General features: G+C 34.8%; 1 protein-coding gene across 2 annotated transcripts; it reads left to right on the forward strand.

Moving 5' to 3' along the window:
- Positions 1 to 105: 105 nt before the first annotated feature.
- Positions 106 to 17974, forward strand: SRP54 (signal recognition particle 54). 2 transcript variants are annotated; one of them, XM_087951826.1, is made up of 16 exons: positions 106 to 256; positions 4292 to 4398; positions 4808 to 4899; positions 6233 to 6317; positions 6912 to 7016; positions 7502 to 7568; positions 7652 to 7709; positions 11767 to 11917; positions 13491 to 13639; positions 13989 to 14089; positions 14194 to 14280; positions 14424 to 14497; positions 14589 to 14697; positions 15260 to 15430; positions 16719 to 16814; positions 17533 to 17974. In XM_087951826.1, exons 2-16 carry the CDS (start codon positions 4321 to 4323, stop codon positions 17622 to 17624), a joined length of 1515 nt encoding a protein of 504 aa, XP_087807952.1. In that variant the 5' UTR covers positions 106 to 256; positions 4292 to 4320; the 3' UTR covers positions 17625 to 17974. The 2 variants fall into 2 exon arrangements, with proteins under 2 accessions (XP_087807952.1, XP_087807953.1); XM_087951827.1 differs by lacking the exons at positions 106 to 256; positions 4292 to 4398; positions 4808 to 4899 and adding an exon at positions 5650 to 5728.
- Positions 17975 to 18795: the final 821 nt, after the last annotated feature.

Genomic DNA, 18795 nt, shown 5'->3' on the forward strand with positions numbered 1-18795 from the left:
ACATCTGTATATATTTTACTCCTTCCTCAAAGGGGACGTTTCTCACAGATGACCCGGAAGCAGAGTTTGTCTTAGGGGGAAGGATGATAACTAGCTGATTTGTTTAGTGGTGACGTGACACTCTTCCTAGTTGTCTGGATGCCAATTCCTGGTGTCGGGTCTGGTTTAGCGGCTTTCTGAGGGACCCCCTAAGTCGACCCGGACTGTTGTGTGGCTTTCAGAGCGGGGCCAAATTAGGCCGCCGCTTCGTTTCTCGGTAAGGTTTCCGTTGGAAGGCTGGTCGCTTTTCGGTAACCCGAGTCCGCAAATGTGAGACCCCTCCAGACTGTTTCAGGTTACCCCTTTGCATAGGTACACATTTCAAAGCTTTGGGCGGAGGGGAAGCACAGGTGCTGCTATCCCGTGAAGTTAAAAATGCAGGTCCTGCTTTTGCAGTGATGCCACAAGTTGCACTAGTTGAAGCCTCTTCAGGGGGTAATTGAAATCCTCGGTGCCCATCAAGTAATCTGGATGCTTTTCTTACGACAGCCGGGTATATAGTAGTCCTTTAAAAAAAAAATGAATATTCTCCCCTTTTATATTTGTGTCTAAACTGATGATCAGAAACTGGTCTGGGCTGTTATTCAGTATACTGGCTATGTTCACATACCGTCTTAACCATGATTTATCCAATTACTTTTTTTGGTCGTGTATAATATAGTGGGATATACCATAAGTACACGGCTTGGGATTGCACTGCACAGGGTATGCTAAACCGAGATTAAATTTCAATGTTTGTGCAATTATAGGCAATTTGAGTTTTACTTGCTTATTATGATTTCTGTTCAGACGCATCCAATATTTGTGTTTTATAAGTTATATAAGTTATATATATATTTTCTTGTACAGATTCTAGTTTTTTTAAACAAATTGCTGTCACACGGTCAAATTGTTCCATCCTAATTGTTGAATTCAGGCAGTTTGGTCAAGAGATTATTAGAGCAACAATGCAGATGATCTGAAATTGTTTATTGTTATATGTGTGGCTAGTTTAAATTATCCTGTAAATGAGTAAAATAGGAATTTAAACTATATCTCATCTCCTAAAGCAGCTCACAAAATAGTAACAGTAAATAGTGTCTGGCAGGTGGTACAGAATAATAAAAACAAGGACAAATAGGCAGAAAAACAGCTGCTTTCCCAGGGCAGTAGCTCTTTTGAATTCTGCTGTATTCACCAGTATTGGTGCTGTGTCGGGGGTTTTCGGTTCAATGTGTGGAGGGTGAAGGATGTGTGTTTGTATTTATTTTCATGGTCATGGTCATGGTCATGGTCATGATGTGCACTGAAGATGGTGTTTGATTTCATTGTATGAGGTGCAATGACAAACTAAACTAAACAGATTGCAAATAGAACAGGTTCCCTTCCACATATTGCTTGATATAATTAGCAGTGCAATTGTAAGAATGCTTGCTTGCATTGAAGCCTATTAATTAAAAGTGTTACAGAATTATAGCTGAAATTTAGTTATTCTGATTTCATTTTTTTCTCTATAGTTCCTTCTAGTCTTTTCCAGTTAATTAAGGAATTCTAATGATTAATTATTCAGCTAGATGAGCAACCTCATATTTGTTTAATGAAAGTTTGCAGGTATTAAAAGGGTATCAGTTAACAGGCTATAAAGTCATAAATATTATTATGACAAATAACCCATGGAGGTAGTTACTTTCTTCCCCCAAAAATATGATCAACAAATGCTGGATTACGTATTTGGAATTACAAACTCTGATGAAATGGGAACTTTACTTCCCTTTAAACTGACATATATTGCTGTCAAATTATTTTAACCAAATTTGACATGTTCTCCATTGTTTTCTTACTGAGGATGGAAAGAGATTCTCCAATAACTGCACTTCAGAACTACAGTGGGTGGTGGGAATCATATTAAAGCAATACAAACTGCACTGATTCCCAGTAAGCTTCTGAGTGCAATTTAAAGTGCTGATTAAAGCTCTTAACAGCTGAAGGCCAGTTTATTTACTGGATTGCCTGGGCAGCCATATAAGTTGAATAAATATATAAAATAGATAAGTTAATTTTGAAACTAGAAGGAAAAGCTGCCAATTTAACCAATGTAGTCTACCTCTTAAATTGCCAACAGTGCAAGTTGTAGCATCAATTTCTTATATTGGAGATGAAAATTGTTATTATATAGTTACTATTGGATTACTTTAGTTCTGAGAAGTCATAATTCATGGTACTCATGACATGTTATATTAACAAGAATAGAGCATTGTATTAAATTTGTTTGCCACCCATCCTGCTCAAGGAGACTTTATGGTTTGTAAAAGGAGACAGAATCTCAATTATGTGCACTATATGGTGCTTTTCTGTGGCTGTCAGAATGCAAGCAGTTTTGATTTCCTGTAATAAATTCCTATGGTATATTTTCAGAGCATTTTACAGGATCAGGAAGGGTTATATTTGCTATATTTCTACAAATCAGAAGACAGAACCAAGCAATGGTGGAAAACAATTAGGTTTCTATATTTTCAATAATTGTGTTTTATGAGATAGCCTCTACTGAGCACTATTTTAATTTCCAGTCTTGCTCTTGGAAATATAGATAACTATGTGGCAACCTTGGAAGAAGGGCTATGGCTGATGTGTCCTCTTCTTTTTAAGGTTTCATGCTTGAATAATGATATTTTCTATATGTTCCATAGAAAATTATTGCAGTGGTTTCTTTATCTCTAGAGCCTTTGTGCTTCTCGGAGTAATGTGAGCTTGCAGCCAACCCCAGCCTTGTAATCTGTTTGTTTATAGCTTGCACTCAATCTCTCTCTGTCTCTAGCTGTGTAAAAGGATGTGTGTGTGTGCATAGTATCACATGTATGTATGTATGTATGTATGTATGCCTATGATGTATGAATGAGACTTCGGGTATTTGTATGTGGATTTGTTTACTTCAATTTCTCGGAGAAAATTGAAATATCTTGATCCATATATGTATATGTATATGTATATAGTCATGTGTGTGTGCTTGTGTCTATCGGCTTGTATGCTTATCGTATGTGTGTATGTGAGTATATGTATATGTACCCCCAACCAATCATGAACACAGCCATATATATATATATATATATATATATATATAGTATATATATAGGAATATATATATATATATATATATATGTTTTCGAGAAGCACAAAGCAAGACACAAGCCTGAAGATGATGAATGAGATTTTCCGAACGTCATTGCCAAGATACTTCAATTTAAAGTTGGAGAAACCCAAATAACCAAAGATCATATATATATACATATACACACACACACACACACACACATTCACACACATATATATATATATATATATATATATATATATATATATATATATACACTTACATACATACATACATACATACATACATATGTATATGTGTGTGTGTATGTGTGTGTATATATATATATATATATATATATATATATATATATATATATATATATATATATATATATATATATATATATATATATAAAACATATATAGTATCTCCCCCTCCCCACTGATTGAATAGGGCCAATATTAAATCTAAATACATATTTCTAATACAGATAATAAATTCATTAAAATACAATTGCAATCTTAGTTTATATTAACTTACATTTATTTTAGTCCTCAAAAGAATGGGGCTCTTTTTTATTGAAAAGCTTTTAACAAGAGATGAATCCAGCTGGTTGAATGAAAGATGGGACGATGGCAATGATGATGAAGATGATGATGATGATGATCTGTACTTCTTCTAACATTCCCAATGAAACAGAATCGGAGTGCCATACCTAGAACATGGGTGGATCTCCAGGGTTGTAAAATTGAGAGTACAAGGTTCATTATGCCTTTCTCTGGAATAGAAGCCTATTTGAGACCTTCAAGAAGAGATTGGACTGCCATTTGTCAGAAATAGTGTAGGATCTCCCGCTTAGGCGAGGGGGGTTGGACTAGATGACCTACAAGGTCCCTTCCAACTCTGATTTTCTGTTATCTGTTATCTGAAGCACTGATGCGAGGTTCTGTTATGATTTTATGGAATGTTTGGGGACTGAAGTCTCAAAAATCACTGTTCCAGTCTCCTAACACACCATAAAATTTTGGGGGACTGGAAAAGTGAGCCTTGAAATTTCAGAACAGACTTAGTGAACAATTGTCTCTCTACTAATTACTGATTATTATATTATTATATTATTATTATATGAAGGATAAACTAGCTTGTGAAGAATAATTTCAGCAATATTATGTCTTTTCACAGGTCGTATTTGAGCATAATCTATTGTCAAGATGGTTTTAGCAGATCTTGGGAGAAAAATTACCTCAGCATTACGCTCCCTGAGCAATGCTACCATTATCAATGAAGAGGTAGGTAAATTTTCCATATGAGATACAATAAAGGCAGATACATAGAAAAAAAATAGTTTGGGTTTGATAAAAAAGACCCCTATATTAAAGTAATAAAGTAAGGATTCCATATATCATCATGTGAAATTCAATGGACAAAATTCAGTGAATTGGTGCCATTTGCTAAGTAGTAGTTATAGTAGGGATATTCATATTATTTCTTATTCATTAATTTCTTTTTAAATTTTTATCTATTTCTCAATCCTCTATATCTACCATGCTCAACCATATGAAATTTCATCGTTTTCTATATTATTTTTCAACCAGTAAATATTAATCTAAAATGTTCGTTGGAAAGATAAATTGTGAACATTAAATTATAGATAAATTGCATAGAAACATTTTTTGTATTGTCCTTCTGCCCATTCAGGTTTTAAATGCTATGCTAAAAGAAGTTTGTACGGCATTATTGGAAGCTGATGTCAACATTAAGCTGGTGAAACAACTAAGAGAAAATGTCAAGTAAGTGAACCAAGCCAAGTAAGAATAATGTTGTTTTATCTTTATGTCGAAGTGTTAAGTTTATTTATATTGTTAGTGTTATTTTGCTAGTGTTACCACTCTAAAAGGGGGGACATGTAAAGTTTTGAATTGCTGTGACTAATAAGTTCAATTTTATATAAATTAAATAGCTATGTTATTTAAATAACTGTTATTTAATTTTATATAATTTTATGTAGATACAATTTTATATAAAATAATTATGTTCAGCTGAACAATTGTTTTTTTATTTACTGTACAGGTAGTTTTCGACTTACAACCGCAATTGAGTCCAAAATTTCTATTGCTAAGCAAGACATTTATTAAATTAATTTGCCCCCTTTGTTGCTAGAGTTGTTAAGTGAATCACTGTAGTTGCCAAGTTGATTATTAAGGCTTTCCCATTGACTTTGCTTGTCAGAAGGTTGCAAATAGTGATCACATGACACCGGGACACTGCAACCTTCATAAATATGAGTCAGTTTCTAAGTGTCTGAATTTTATCACATGACCATGAAGATACTGCAATGGTCTAAAAAATGGTGAAAATTGGTCATAAATCACTTTGTTCTATGTGTTGTAACTTTAAACAGTCATTAAATGTACTATTGTGAGGTCTACCTGTATATTTTTTCTAATGTTTTCTACATGTTGCAAAACAGTACATATGAAATTTCAAGAAGGTTAACAGTAGTATCTAAAACTAACATTAAAAATCAGAATGCTTCCTTGAGAAAGAAGACGAGATAAGATTCGTTGTACATTGGGCCAATCTTCTGGAGGAAAAATAAACAGGAAGCTGGAATACAAAGTACAGTGAGATTCACTTAAGCAATAATGCTTAAACTGAAAAAATGAAAAGGATGCTGGCTAAAGAATTTTGGAAGTTGAAGTCCACACATCTTAAAGTTGTTAAGTTTAGAAAACATTGGTCGAATTATACCAAAAACTAGAGAAACTGGGATGAGAGGTTGTCAGAAAACTCTAGAATTGTAGGCTACAGTAGGAAGTTGAAATCCCTGCTGGAAGAAGCAGTAGCCAACCAATTCTGTATTGTTGCCATAAAATTACATGGATTTTGTAGTGATCAGAAACTGATTTTGATTTGAGGGAACATTTTTGTCCCTATTTGACAAAAATTACCATCATATGAAATAATAAAATAAATATTCAGGGATTTTTAAGGAAGGGCATAGTTTACTCTATATTGAGTACCTACCCCAGATCCTCAATATAATAGTGGAACATAACTTACATTAGTTCAGTGGGGCATTGAAGTCATCTTTTAATAATGTTCTCCTTTTTCCATACATAGATCTGCTATTGACCTTGAAGAAATGGCTTCTGGACTCAACAAAAGAAAAATGATCCAACATGCCGTCTTTAAAGAACTTGTTAAGGTAAAATTAAGGTATTGGCTTCTAACCTATAGCTGTAATACAGGCAAACTTTCTAGGCATTCTTATTCTCTTAATTGAATATCCAGCCAAGCCCTCTTATCAATCTCATAATCGATGTGAAAATGCATGGCCATTTTAAAGTGAATCTGTTGCAATTATAGGGTATGCGTAATATTAATAAGGCTTGCTATTGAACTGTTGTTTCCTCAGATTGGCTTCTTCTGGTCAATGTTACACAGTATTGGCATCTTTGTATCTCTTTTACGGAAATTATTAAAGACAAAGAGGAGAAGAAAGAAGGCAATCTATTTTGAATCTTAAAGGCACTGCAATTGCCATTAGCAGCAATATAATATTGAGGAGCGTGAAGGACTGGAAGTGTCCTATGGGGCAGAGGTGTTCATTATTCCATTGCTCTCTGGTTGTATGTTATTGAAGCAGAAAGTAGGATAATATAACCTTGATTTCTGACTTTCGGAACTGAGCAGAAAAAGTGATACTGGAAAATACGCAATATAAAATATGCAAAACAAAACCCGAAGATTTTGTAAATATTTTGTGATTCTGGAAATTATGATGCATTTTATCTTACAGCTTGTAGATCCTGGAGTCAAAGCTTGGACACCCACAAAAGGAAAACAAAATATCATCATGTTTGTTGGCTTGCAAGGAAGTGGCAAAACAACCTCGTGCTCAAAGGTATCATGTATTCCACTGTGGTCCACATTACATTTTTGTTATCTCCTTACAAAGCTATTCTTTTTAAATTTGAAAATATTATGAACTATATGATTTCCAATTCAGTATGATATATAGCTGATGATGCAGACGAGCTTCTACATGGTTCATTGGCCATGTGTAATAAATATGTCAGATTTTACTGAAAGACTTTTGTAATCCAGATATCTATAATTTATTAGATGTTTTTAATAAAATACAAAAACTTTGCTTGTATTACAAGTTGGCAAAGTTGACAAGATAAAAGGACCATGGTAGAGCATGAGAACAATAAATAGTTGGTAGTAAACAGAATAGATCTATAGTTCTGTAATTGGCTGTACCTTAAAGAAGCTAATAGAGGATAGATACTTCATTCTTTGTATATGCAACTTCAAATGAATGAAAACAAAGTGTTTTTAATAATAGCTTGTCAGATTATGTATTGTTTTTGTTTAAATTAACAGTTGGCATATTATTACCAAAAGAAAGGCTGGAAGACATGTTTGATATGTGCAGACACTTACAGAGCAGGTACATTGTTTAATTACTTTTAGTTACTTCATTTTTGATCGATGCGTATGTCCTAGATGGCTAAAAATATTTGTATTCTCTAGGTGCTTTTGATCAGTTAAAACAGAATGCCACAAAAGCAAGAATTCCATTTTATGGGAGGTATGTATAATACCTAATAAATATAAACATTATCTAGTTTTGAGATAGTCTCTGTAGAAGTTCACTACATAGACAGAGTTGGATAAAGCTAGAACTTCATTGTGATATTGTCTTGGTTAATATTTATCAGAGATCTTCAAAAAGTTTTATAGCAAAGTGTCTTAAACTGAAATTAATTTGTGTATATCACAGTTCAAAATACCTCTGTTTATCAAGCTCAGCAGTTTTTATGGAATAAGGAATGGAGATCATATTCCATATTTATGTGAAGCATTCTTAAATTTGTGTATGTGCTTGTCTGTGTACCAATATATATCAGACATTTTGGAGTTAAATTATTTAGTTAAAGAAGCAAACAGTGAACATTTATAATTTGAAAAATATCCAATATCTGCTTGTCTATGAAAAAAATACAAAAAAAATCATTTGATATATTGTTTCAAAAGAGCAAAACTCAGTTTTATTGTCAAATCCTTTCTTTTTTTAAAAAAAATTTTTTTTATTGATTTTTAAAAACAAACATGAACAAACAAAACATAAAAACATAAAACATTTTTTTTGAAAGCAGCTTGATCCCGGGTTACATCTCTTCGTACAGACACAAATTCAATTTCATGCTCATTTTTATATACCATTCCATATCTTATTACCATTCTACATTTTCTATATAGCTTCTCCCCTCTTTTAACTTTCTTAATTTTATTTTATTTATTTATTTCATTTCAATTCGGATCATTATACTTATATTCTTTGTCCTGTTTCAGCTGTCTATTATCTTTTCTCATTAAACAAAATTTCTCCTGTAATCACTGATTGGAGTATGACGCCTTTATATCTTTCCCCTAAATTTATAACACTTAATATAATACATAACTTCCATTCGGATTCTGCTTAGTACATTCTAAAGCTATACACTATATTTTAAAAAGAGAAAAAATTATAAGTATATAATATAATTATAACAACAATCCATACCAATTCAATTCTATCGTTAATATTAATATTCATTTAAATCTTAAACATTTTACACATTACTTTTCAAATAGGTATCATGCTTCTATGGGAACACTTATAAACTTTCCATAGTTACTCCCCTCCCCCCCAACTTCACTTATATTTTAAAACATTGTGTAATTAAAATGTTCCCATTCCTTCCTAATTCAATTCTCTCATTTATTTCATTTCATTTATTTTGTTCACAAAAGTTTCACTGAATTACACTGAGTATTTTATCCCACTTTTTAATCATATGTTGTTTCCAATTTTCTAACATTATTTCTAATACAAATATAACCATACAATCTTATGTACCTTTGCAGAATCGCTTTTTCCGTTAAATTTTTATCCATTATCTCTGAATAAGTCCTGTTTCTTTACATCTTGCTCCACACCTTTGTAGCTTCTCTTCCCTTCCTTCCTCCCTTGCTTCTTCTCTCTGCCCTTTTTACCCCCTTGTCTCTCCACCTCCATTTCCCTCTTCTGTATTCCCCTTTTCTGTTGCTTTCTAACATTATATCCACTTTTCACCTTATTTTTCCCTTTTTTGGTTGTTTTTTTAGATCTTAAATTCTCCATTCTCTTTCCCCCCTTTCCCCTTTCTTCCCCAGCTAAAATTACTTGTTCATTAAAGATGGCTTCTTCTTTGTCCCAATCTTCTTGTTGCACGGTCTTTTCTTGTAGTTTCTCGTAGGTACAAATCGCCATTTCTAAAAATTGAAAAATGGAGCCAAGAGAGCCCTTCCCTTCTTGTTCCTCTTCTTTATATTTTTTAAATTCCATTTTCAGTTCATCCACAAGTGATGCCATTGTAAAAAGATTTTTTTTAACAACCACCCAAGTGTTTTTAATCATTCAAATATAATTTCCAGAAGTCCCAAGGTCACCAAGCAATCCAAACACACACAAGCTGTTTCTTTTAACACTTTCTTCTTTTTTTCACTTTCTCTTCCTGGGGTTACTATTTAGTTACAAAGTTCCAGTTAAAATGTATCTTTTAGAAGTCTTATTAACATTTAACTTTAGATTCTTTTGGATTCCAGGCAGTCTTCTCCTTCCAAATCCTGCTCTTATTCTTTTCCTCTCTCTTCCCACTTACAGCAAAAATAATTTTTTTTTAATGTTCAGAAATCTTTATTGTCCCCTTGGCATTTGATTTTCCAGTTTAATTACCTGTTGATGCCAAAGCGGATTTTTCCGATTTCTCATTCATCTCTCTTCGCTGTCAACGTAAGGAAGGAGAGTGAAAAAAAAACAAAAACTTTCCCTTTTCACTTTCATTCACTGCTTCCGAATCTTCTTTGGGAGTGATGTATCTTTGAAAAAATTTAAATTCCAGGATACCTTATTTGTTGCTTCTTACCCCGGTCACCCAAAGCTTTCACTTCTTAACTTCCTCCTGCACTTTCTTTTCCGGATGAAGGCTTCTTTGAGGCGGCCATTTCTGACCGCCGCTCTTACCGCCTTCAGGAAAGGGAGTTTAGCCAGCTGGGGAGGAAAGATGCGGCTTTCCTCGACCCTGCTGGAATCTCCCCCCTCTTCACCACCTCTACGGGGTGGCTTAGCCCTGAAGCCAGCTGGCTCAGGACGCTCCAGCGGCAAGCCCAGGCAGAAACCGTGCACGATTGCGGATTCCTGCCTGCCACCAAAGCCCTGCAAACTGGAAGCTCGTCAAATCCTTTCTTACTACCATAATGCAGGGATGTTTGATTTCAAACTGTTTCAAAGATGTAATTCCACAAAACATAATCATTCTAAACTTGTGCAGGTTTGTTTGAGCATTCTCAAAATGGTTTGAAAAATTTTTGAGCTTGAAATTACCCCATTTCACGCTCAGAACTTCAGTCTTATGCTTGAAACAGGACATTCTAATACAGGGGTGTCAAACTCAGGATGCTTAGATCTGGCCCATGGGGCCACCCTGGAAACAGCAAAGGACCGGCCAGTGGTGCCTCTGCCAGCAAAAACAGAGCTCAGGAGGGCTGCGCATGGCCCTCCTGAGTTCCATTTTCTCTGGCAGAGTGCTCGGGTCACCATAAGCACTCCCGATATGAGTGACGTTGAACTGGCTATGTCCACCCAGCCATAAATACATGTTGATTTATGTGGTAAAAAATTGTAAAATAATCAATGAAATTTATTGGAATTCTTCATTTAATTAAATTAGTCTTGATTATCAGCTTATTAACAGAAATAACAGTAGAGATAGAGGTAACTAGTGGGGCATTCAGAACAGGGGTCCCCAACCGCCGGTCCGCGGACCGGTCCCGGTCCGCGGAACAAGTCTTACCGGGCCGCTGGTTGCTGGCGCCGCCATCTTTTTGGTAAAAAGTGCTTCCGGTGAGCTTTTCGGGTAGAAAGCTCACCGGAAGCACTTTTTCATCAAAAAGATGGCGGCGCAGCTTCGGTGATCTTTTCCGGGTAGAAATGGCTTTCTACCGAAAAAGCTCACCGAGGAGCGCGCATCGACGCCATCTTTTTCATCAAAAAGATGGCGGCGCCCAGTTGATGCCGTACCGGGCCGCGGCGCCCAGCTGATGCCGGTACCGGGCCGCGGCGTCAAAAAGGTTGGGGATCACTGATTCAGAACATGTTCCTTGGTAATTCTTGACTGGTACAATGAACTTAAGCCAGTGGTGGCGAACCTTTGGCATGCATGCCAGAGGTGACACGCAGAGCTCTCTTTGTGGGCATGTGCGCCATCACCCCAGCTCAGCTCCACCATGCATGCATGCACCTCCCACTAACTAGCTGATCTTTGGGTCTCTGCATGTGTTGGGGTGGGGCACATGCACGGGGGTGCAGATTCATGCACGGGAGTGGGTGCATGCATGGGGGGCACCTTGCATTTTGGGCTGGCGTGCGTACTTTGGGCACTCGATGCCCAAAAGGTTCATCCTCACTAGTCTAAGCTATCTGATCTCCGACCACAACATGATGGATCTCCCCTTCCTTACCTGTAGTGATAAAACGTGTTTTCCCCATTATGTAGCTCATCACCTGCTTCTGAGTAATTTTATAACTTCATATTACTTTAAGTATGCATTTTTCTTTTAACTAGTTACACAGAGATGGATCCTGTAATTATTGCTTCAGAAGGAGTAGACAAATTTAAGAATGAAAACTTTGAAATAATAATAGTTGATACAAGTGGTCGTCACAAGCAGGAAGACTCTTTGTTTGAAGAAATGTTACAAGTTGCTAATGCCATAGTAAGTTTTGTTTAGATAATGCTGAATGAAAGTTATTCTAGAATTTACAAACTACAATGCTTCCTGAATGGTAAGCAAATATAGTATCTGTTGCTGAACATTTGCCAGCATGCCTCACAAATCTGCTCTAGAAAAATAATGGTTTTTTGGAGCAAATTTGGGATGGTGTGGAATGGAGAAAAGAAATCTTGATACACGAATGAAAGTCCATTTGGATATGGCCAACAGGCTATTGAACTGGAAATGTATTTTCAATTATTCTTTTATCAGGAAATTATAGAATCATTTCCTGTTCTAAGATTATATACTAAGATCTTCAGTATATATCAGATGTAAAATATGCATATAATGCATTTTGTTTATAAGCATATCCAACTAATTAATGACTAAATATATATGCTACCCAACTCATCGTCTGCATTCAGTGGGACTACAAAATGGGTGCAAAGGATTAACAACATTTCATTTCTATTTGAATTTGGAACAGTTGTAAAGAAACTAACTCATTCAAAATGGCCACTCTTCAAAGGCTAACACAGAACTCGTTATACTGATGCTACTATAAATGTATGAAAACTGCTAATGTATATAGTACTTGACTTATCACTGCAATTGAGCCTGAAATTGCAGGGGGAAGGTGATCATTAAGTGGGTCATTGTGTAACCATCCCAATTTTGTGGCATGTTGTTGCAGTGGTCATTAAGTGAATGCCATGGTGGTTAAGCAAACCCATTGTTCACAAATTGGTGTTTACCAGAAGTAATCACCAGTTTCTGGCAAAAAAAAAAAAATGTTGTAAATTGTAGTCACCTGACTGCAGGATGATGCAAACAGCCACAAATTGTTGCTGAGTGTCCAAAATGTGATCATGTAACTGTGAGAGGACAGTAGACATTAGAACTTTGAATCTGGGTTGTAATACCTTTTTGAGATCCATTGTAATTTTGAACAGTCAGTCACTAAGCGATTTGTCTGTAACAGTGGTGTCAAACTCATGGCGGCATCACATGATGTATCGTGACTTTCCCCCCCTTCGCTAAACCGGGCATGGCCATAGCCAGAGAGTGACACATCTGGACTATGGGCCACAAGTTTGACAGCCAAGGTCTATAAGCAAGAACTGCCTGTAGAGTAAAATATACTATGAACATACAAACACGAAGTAGGATTTCCATGTTTCTAAAAATTAAAAATAGAACCAAAATTTGAATTAGATAAATGTTTTATTTAGGTCAAATCACCTACAACAACTGGCAGTAGCTCTCCAGGATGGAGGCAAGGAGTTCCTCTCCCCACACCTGAAGACACAAAGGATTGAATATTGGATTTATTTACTACATGGAAAGTGCTTCCCAAATGAGATTTGCTTGAGATTTGATCATTACATTGAAATCATTGAAATTTAGAACAAATGTGCATTTTCATGACGCAAATCATTGTCATTTCTCTGAATGAAACGAGTATACCACTGTTAGATGTTTAACATGCCCTACAGTTTATTACAACTTTGAAGTGGAGCAAGGATAAGAGCTCCTAATTTCTGTTTCCCTTTGTTTGTGTCATTGCTTCCAGCAACCAGATAATATAGTATATGTGATGGATGCCTCTATTGGTCAAGCCTGTGAAGCTCAAGCAAAGGCTTTCAAAGATAAAGTTGATGTTGCTTCTGTAATTGTGACAAAACTTGATGGCCATGCCAAGGGAGGTGGAGCATTGAGTGCGTAAGTAGTTTTTACTTAATAATGGGCCCAGCAACATTGTGATGCTTATAAACAGCTGCATAAAATAAAGAGTTCTGAAAAGACAGAGTTGATCTTGCATATGATAAGAGTTTTCAGCTCTTTTAGCTTTGCTTTTTTCAGGAAACTGAAGCACGAAGAATTATTGTCTCTTCACCGCTTGCTGTATTTTGTTGATAGAGGGAGGAAAAACTGAGTTTTTAAACTATCAGGGTTGAGCAAATACTTCAAATTTCAAAAGCTTAATGCACAAGAGGTATATGCTATTCCTTTCTTAAATGTTTCCTTTTGAGGACAAGATACAAAAGTATAAACCTGTGTTTCACTACAGAGTTGCTGCAACTAAAAGTCCAATCATTTTTATTGGAACTGGCGAACATATAGATGATTTTGAACCTTTTAAAACGCAGCCTTTTATCAGTAAACTTCTTGGTATGTATTGCTCACTGAAAAAAATTAATTGCTAAATTTAATTTTTTTTTTCTGAGTTGTACTGGCTCGCTTCAGTTGTTAAAGAAATATATTTTATATTACAGGCATGGGAGATATTGAAGGATTGATAGATAAAGTCAATGAGTTGAAATTAGATGACAATGAGGCTCTCATTGAGAAACTAAAACATGGTAAGCGATGCCCCAAACTTTGATAATATAGCAGTGTTTGGCAGTTTAATTGTCTTGTCCATTTTGTTTTGAAAGATGGGATGAACCATCTGATTTACAATGTACAAGTTTAATAATTACAATTTAATGTTTTAACCACTCAGGTCAATTCACATTGAGGGATATGTATGAACAGTTCCAAAACATCATGAAAATGGGGCCCTTCAGTCAAATATTGGTAACTATAATAAGATTAGTTACCTAAAAACCACAATGCATTAATATTCACTTTGAAGTGACTTTTAACACTTTTTTTGAAATTATTACAGGGTATGATACCTGGTTTTGGAACAGATTTCATGAGTAAAGGCAATGAACAGGAATCAATGGCACGGCTAAAAAAACTGATGACAATAATGGACAGTATGAATGATCAAGGTAATATTTCTAGCATAACTGAACGGTTGAAACTTGTTTATGCTGTTGTCAGAATAATGAAAAATCCAAAACATATATATTTGTATATTTTTCATTTTGCGATTCATTATGATTTAAACATTGAACAGGATTCAGATTTTCCCTTCTATGGCTTAGAAGGCTTCCTTCGCTTATTGGGGGGAACCAACCTGTGTATAGACTTGCTTCTGCAGAAAAGGAATAGGGTATCAGTTTTATCTGATACCCCATCTTTCATTATTAGGCACTTCACTAATACAAATTAAATCCCAACCGATGCTTTAACTTTCTTCAAACAGAAGATATAGATTCTTCAGCAGATTTAATTACAAACTTGTTAATTATATTGATCTGTAATATTTGCTTCATTTCTAAAAATGGTTTATAGCTTATATAAGGTATAAAACAGTACCAATCAGGTACAGAATTTTGAGAGAAATTTTATATTTTTTAGAAAATCTGTAAATTTTGTATTTTTTAGAAAATCTGTAAATTGACATCTTGACTTTTTAACACTATTATCCATGGCTTCTCTTAATTATAGAACTAGATAGTACAGATGGAGCCAAAGTTTTCAGTAAGCAACCAGGAAGAATCCAAAGAGTAGCAAGAGGTTCTGGTGTTTCAACTAGAGACGTTCAAGAACTCCTGACGCAGTACACAAAATTTGCACAAATGGTAAAAAAGATGGGAGGCATTAAAGGACTTTTTAAAGGTAAGAATCAATGCATATTTTGAATATCTACTATACCTGCATATACAGATAGTTCTTGACTTACAATCATTTGTTGAGTTCAAAGTTACAGCACTGAAAAAAGTGACATGGCCGTTTTTCACACTTATGACCATTGCAGCCGCATGATCTAAATTTGGATGCTTAGCAACTGGTTCATATTTATAACAGTTGCAATGTCCCAGGATCATGTGATCACCTTTTGCGACCTTCTGACCAGCAGTCAATGGGGAAGCCAGATTCACTTAACAACCATGTTATTAACTTAACAACTGAAGTGATTCATTGAACCAATGTGGCAAGAAAGGTCATACAATGGAACGAAACTCATTTAACAACTGTCTTGCTTAGCAACATAAATTTTAGGCTTGGTTGTGGTTGTAAGTAGAGGACTACTTGTATTGGGCATTCTGGATTGACTCAGTTGCTTAATACTAGACTCATAGAACTTATCCATCTGCTGAAAAGCAGCATTTAGTGGTGGAACAAATGTCTTCTTTGTTACTGTCCCTCAGGACTTGTCACATATCTACCCCAAAAGATTGAATTATCCTACACAGGGCAGATTCATGTAATGCTGGTCCGTGACCGTAATAAAAATTGGTTAACCAAGAGGCACATGGAAAGGAAAAAGAGACTTACTACATAAGTCATTTATGGATGTAGCCCATAAATTCTAGAAATTAATTTATAATTTGTAACTGTATTAAAATTTGGTACGTATAAGTTATCTTTTGAAAAGCTCTTAACATATTTAGTGGAAATGTAGAGTTAGTTCTAGAAATAACAAGGACAGCTAATCTGCCCAAATTTGTTGCAGAAAGAAAAGTATTTTCATACATTTATGACATTTCTGCAGAAAACTATCATTATTGACATTAAACACGTGAAATGCTGCAATATTTGTGTACATCACTTGTGTGAACTGCTTTCTCTAGCAATCACTCAGACCGTGAGCCTGATTTTAATCCTACAGAATGTTTAAAATGCTTCGCTGCCAGATATCAATTGGAAGAGGCTTAAGAGAATTTTCATTAATTTAACATATTAATGAAGGCGAATACTGTATACATGTCCCAGGATAATATTGTAGGATCCAGTCTGGGTTGGTCACCATGATCAGAGGTTTAGTCATCCGAGCTTTCAACGTTGTGCTGGAGCTCCTTTTCAGAAAACTTCTCCCTAGCAGGGTGTGTGCTTTGGGCTATTTGAAATACTTCATTACTGTTCTTTTTCTCTTCTCTCCTCTCTACTTTTTCTTTGTTTTAAGGAGGTGATATGTCAAAGAATGTAAATCCATCCCAGATGGCAAAACTGAACCAACAGATGGCAAAGATGATGGATCCTAGAGTTCTTCATCATATGGGTAAATTATATTTTTTATTTTCTTGCTGCAAGAGTGGATTGGAAAGGTACTGCTTCCTAACAGTTTAATAAAATATTTAAAGACTACCATCTATATGTCTCGGAGACTGAACTCAGCCATTTTGCAATGACAAAATTATATTTATGGTGCAGTACATTTTAGTATGCTGGAATGGAAAAAAAAAATCAACATTTTTCAGAAAATAAATTAAACTAAGATTGCCTTGATATTATGCATTACTTTGAGATCTTATAACAACTAGATTATTTGAGAGCTAGATACAAACATCCCCCCCCCACCAGTTATGGTTTCATTTATTTTTCTCTATTTTCTTAATATGTACCATATCTACTTTTTAAAGTGGTTTCTTTTTTTCCCCTATTTCATTTTATGTATCATAATGTCTGGGATTCAAAAAATGTACAAGAGTTTATCAACCTCTTGAAACCTCTAGAAACCTTTATGCATTTTAGTTTGCATGGGCACTTCATTGTTCCACTAAATGTTCTTTGCAATTGTTTTTGAATTGAGATATTGAATGCGACATGAATGATTGATATTTAAGAAGCAGTAGAAAAATAATTTGGGGTGCATGGACCTAGTTTTTTTAGTTCTTTACAAAAGCTACCGTTTTTATATGAATGTTAAAATAAAAAATATAAAAGGCTAGCCCAAAATTTTAATGGTGCCTACATTTAAGTTTAATATTTCATTACAGGTGGCATGGCAGGATTGCAGTCAATGATGCGCCAGTTTCAACAGGGTGCTGCTGGAAATATAAAAGGCATGATGGGATTCAATAACATGTAAAGGCGGCCTTAATAAACTGACTTGATTGACCATTATTTGCTGGAGTATTTCTAAAAAGAATGAGAGCTCCTTTTCTGCTGTGAAGAACTTTAATGGAGCATGATACAATTTGGAGACTTTCCAGTCTTTAGGTCTAGAAAGTGGTTCTAGTTTGACTTCAGTTTATTGTTTCAGTTTTAATATTTTCTTGGACCTGTTTAAAAGTAAATCATGTATAAATTTAATATTTAGAGGAACTTTTTAATTGTTTCAAATGGCAACTGTTATATTTGTAAACAATTCAGATCTTTGGTCAATACCAGTTTGTCACAAATATATTGTAAAATAAACTTACCTGGTTGTAAATTTAAGAGCTGATGTTTGTGCTTACAACAGATTTTAGAAATAAGTCTGTTGCAAGGAAGTGTTTATATATTGTTGACCATGTGCTTCAAGAATGAATTTCAATCTTCCCAGTTTTAACCTCCTTTGAGGTAAGTTTGGGTAGCAATAATAAAATGATATGTTTTATTTCCTGATAGTTTGCTATCAGGTAATTTGGAAGAGCCAATGTCTCCAGCAAATGTTCTTTTTATAAATTTGTTGCAGGGGGTATTCAGATAAATTATACCTTCAGGTTTAACTTCCAGGGTAAATTATGATAGCTGTGTTTATGTCAAATTCTTTCTTCTTCTTTACATCCACACACAATAAAAATACCACATCCATATAGAAAACAAAAACATTTGAACACAACTTTGACTAAATCCTTTGATGTAAATTTAGAATGCTGTTTGGCTTTCCTCAAAATCAATACCAGCTGGATTAACAAAATGCTAATTCATAGTATTGATTTGATTTAGCAAATTGCAAAAGTCCAACAATGTAATTGGTATGTTTACATCTTATCACATGTGGCTAACAGGCATACTACTTTGTTCTATTCAATATGGGCTGGATGTGATATTGTACCCACATGTTTTCTAAAGGGAAACAAAATTGTGGTTAACATACAGACTGCCCTGTATTTGTATCCATTTGGTTTTCCCATTTCCAAAGGTTTGTGTCTTGAGTATGGAAATATGTATGACTTAACTGGATTTTATATTACAAAACATAGAACATTCTTTTAATTATTTTGTTTCTAGAAATCCAACATATTCAAATATTCTTTGCAAGCTGGTAAAGATCA

This window comes from Notechis scutatus, chromosome 1 (assembly GCF_049901735.1).
Source record: "Notechis scutatus isolate UNSWTSFEM ecotype Mainland chromosome 1, rNotScu1.2, whole genome shotgun sequence".
NCBI classification, from domain to species: domain Eukaryota; kingdom Metazoa; phylum Chordata; class Lepidosauria; order Squamata; family Elapidae; genus Notechis; species Notechis scutatus.